At 34.5% G+C, this 3217-nt stretch overlaps 1 protein-coding gene across 2 annotated transcripts; it reads left to right on the forward strand.

Annotated features, from left to right (window-relative positions):
• The first annotated feature begins 807 nt into the window (after positions 1–807).
• Positions 808–2998, forward strand: LOC114633901. 2 transcript variants are annotated; one of them, XM_028782499.1, is made up of 2 exons: positions 808–836; positions 2314–2998. In XM_028782499.1, the coding sequence occupies exons 1-2, from the start codon at positions 808–810 to the stop codon at positions 2996–2998; spliced, it is 714 nt and encodes a 237-aa protein (XP_028638332.1). The 2 variants fall into 2 exon arrangements, with proteins under 2 accessions (XP_028638332.1, XP_028638333.1); XM_028782500.1 differs by having other exon boundaries at positions 2326–2998.
• The last annotated feature ends 219 nt before the right edge of the window (positions 2999–3217 follow it).

Below are 3217 nucleotides of genomic sequence, written 5' to 3' on the forward strand. Positions count from 1 at the left end.
GTGTGTGTGTGCGGGTGAGTAAGGATGCTGAAAATACCTAAAAGAAAATCCATAATCAAATTATACTGTATGAAGAATCTTTCTAAGTAAAAAATAAAAAAATTCCCTAAACCTTCTCACATATGAAAGGAGATGGGCCTCTCTGGCCCTTTAAGACTATATGCCTTGAACCTGAGTCATTGCTCATAATGCATCATTCACTTATGGTTGTCATGGAAATAAAAGAATTTTTAAAGTCACTCTCTTATACTGGGTAGTCACTAACATTTGTACTTCAAAGAAGAGATAAAGGCAAGTATTTGATAGTTTATGTAGTTATTAGTAATAACTTTTCATTTCATGAGAAGAAGGTCAAAGAGGCCAATAACATAAGATTTAGCAGTTTGTTTATAACATTTTCATGTATGTAAATCCATGGCTATCCAGAACCAGGAAGCCCTGTTTCTATAAGAGGTTGTGCTGACCGGTATACCTGCGCAGTTTCCTGAAGTTCACTATGTGAATTACAGTCTCACTTTACCTATTTATAAAAAAGGAATAATTATTTTCTGGATCTGATTTGAAGTTTAGGAATTACAGATGGGTTAATTTCCACAAAGTGTATAAATGAGGCTTCAACTTATCTAAGCACAGGAGAGAATTGTAAGTTGTGTGTGAGCCAGTAGTTGGTTGGTGAGGCACTTCTGAATTGAAATTTCTGCCTAATCTGACTTCTTTTCCTGAAGGTAATTCACCTCTTGTGTGACTCCATTTCTGGTCAACATTTCCTGACATTTGGAAGATATTTATAATCACAGCATCTTTTAAATGGATCACCTCACCATTGATACACAAAGGTAAAAGCTTTAAATATATTAGATGGGGCCTTTCAAGTTGGGTCTGTATGAAACATTTATCTACACCATGGAATTCAGACACACGCAGGACCAGATAATGCTAGGCTATCTCATATGTGTGACACAGCAGCATTTTCCACCTGTGGCAGATTGTAAACCAATAGTCACTGTTCAAGCTGTCCACTGCCTCAAATCTGTCTTGGTAAGTAACAAGATTAGAGTATGGTATTGCTGAAGCCATCAATTGGAATCCCATTTTTCTGCTCTAACTTTTCTAGTGGTACATCTACTGTCTTCTCCAAATTAGGAAGCACATTCCACAGATTACTTTGAGGAGTATTTACCTGGTATGAAAGGCTTCCTGGCAATGAGATTCTTCTTTAAGTACTCTCAAACTTCTTCATGGATAGTGCCAATAAAATTTAACATATTCTTGGTGGCAATAAACATTTGGTCACTTGCCATTCTTCTCAAGTACCCCAAGGCATCCCTCAGGACACAATTTTCCATGAGCAATATCACTAAGTAATAACTACATCTAAAAGTTGGAATTTAGAACCAATTTAAATGAATTTGTGTATCCATCACATGTAGTCTTTATTTTGTGCTAAATGATACAAGATAGTCAAGATAATTTATATGAAACAGTCAAATAAAGTTCAATATCTTTGGATTTTGGAACAGAAGAATGAATTCAGGATATTTCAGATTTTACCAAATCACGTTACCACTAAGGGATAGCTTTAGTCCACATATATACATAGTTTGAAAGTCATTGTTACTTTGGCTTTAATTATAAAATATGTATGGCTTTACTAAAAATTTCATTTTATGAAAAATATATGCAAGAAAGACATTCTTTATTGTTAATTTAATCTACATAGTGTTCAGTTTTGGTATGTATCTTTGTAAGTGTGTGTGTTTGTCATGTGTGTAACACAGCATTTATACATGTATAAAATTACACATGTTTCATATATGGAATTTGGCCATGCATTGCTATTCCATGTGGATCATTTTTTATTTTGTTCTTAAGAAGACTTCAGTTTGCAAAACTCATATCTATAATGTAATTTAGAAATGATACTTGAATAATCTTATTCTTGTTGTTCTTATTTATTTATCATATTTGTACATTGCAAACATAGCTAATAAAACAACATCTTACACATAGTACAAATTCTTTTTTCTTACTATTAATTCTAAAGGTAAAAATTCTTAGTTAACAAAAAAATTACATTTTAGTAAATGTAATTGAAAAAGAAAATCACTTGTAGATGGTAATCTTTGCATAGTCCTGGATTTTCATACTTCTTATATTTGTACTTGTAGTATTTTAAACACTAATGCATGGGCTACTTAAATGCAACTATGTGAAAACAGCAACATGGTATGAGATTGTAGTGTCCCATATATAGCAACTACTTTGTTTTGTCAAATTATTTTGTGTCCCTACATTGACTTCGTACTTGTTAAATCTTATCTTCAGATTTACCAGTGGGAAAGAGTACATTTACAAGCTGAATGGCCTTCTTAGCAGCTTATCAGCTTTTGTGTTTGAAATACTCATTGCAAGCAGCTTATCCTGGCGCCTCTGGGAATTTGACAACAATGTTATACAGTTTGTGTCCTTTGGACTGTGGGAAGTGTATTACCCACAACAGTTTAACATCTCTGGAACACTAACCAAGATGCTGGTGTACACCCCTATTGATTCAACTTGGAACATTTCAACTGAATTTTTGTATGCACAAAACCTGATAGTATGGGCCATTTTCATGAAGCCCTTGGTTATGGTTTTCTGTGTAATGGCCATTAAGATCAGCTGCATGACAGACCCAGTTGTGGAAATGCAGATATATTGCTATAAGATCTCTGCCTTAATTTTGGCTGTTAGCAGTGTGTTCACATTTGTTTCTGTGACCTGGAACCACATGGTAGATCTTTATGGCCAAACCACTCTTGACTTTCCATCTGATTTTTCTGTTAAGAAAGAAGACTTAAGAAGCAAACATTTAACTGCTGTGTTTCCAGTAGGTCTTCTCATATCCACCATGTCACTCTTTGGTGTGATCGTGTTTATCTCTGAGATAAACGATTTGAAGCTACAGCGTCCTGTGAAGCCCAAGTGTGCTACCAAAACTGCCCTTCTAGAGGCTTGAAGTGAGGCCTTCTGCATTTACATCTGTTAAAATGGTCCCTGGGAATTTTCCTATCCCTACAGGAAACTCATGTAGCCTTCAACTCACTCTAAATAAATTTGCTGTATATCAAGCATGAATTGATTCTCAAGATGTGTTTAAGCTTACTTCATCCTCTATATCTCCTAACTTTATGTTTCCTTAAATATTTTCGTATTCCAAATTCGGAAAGCTATAATA

The sequence above is a fragment of the Grammomys surdaster genome, unplaced genomic scaffold, assembly GCF_004785775.1.
Source record: "Grammomys surdaster isolate TR1022 unplaced genomic scaffold, NIH_TR_1.0 792, whole genome shotgun sequence".
NCBI lineage: Eukaryota > Metazoa > Chordata > Mammalia > Rodentia > Muridae > Grammomys > Grammomys surdaster.

What these genes read in the sequence shown, in the direction of transcription:
- LOC114633901 (XM_028782499.1), top strand. Translation starts at nt 808, where the DNA reads ATGGATCACCTCACCATTGATACACAAAG. An exon ending in CTCACCATTGATACACAAAG is followed by an intron (nt 837 to 2,313) that starts GTAAAAGCTTTA and finishes GTACTTGTTAAA; the next exon opens with TCTTATCTTCAGATTTACCA.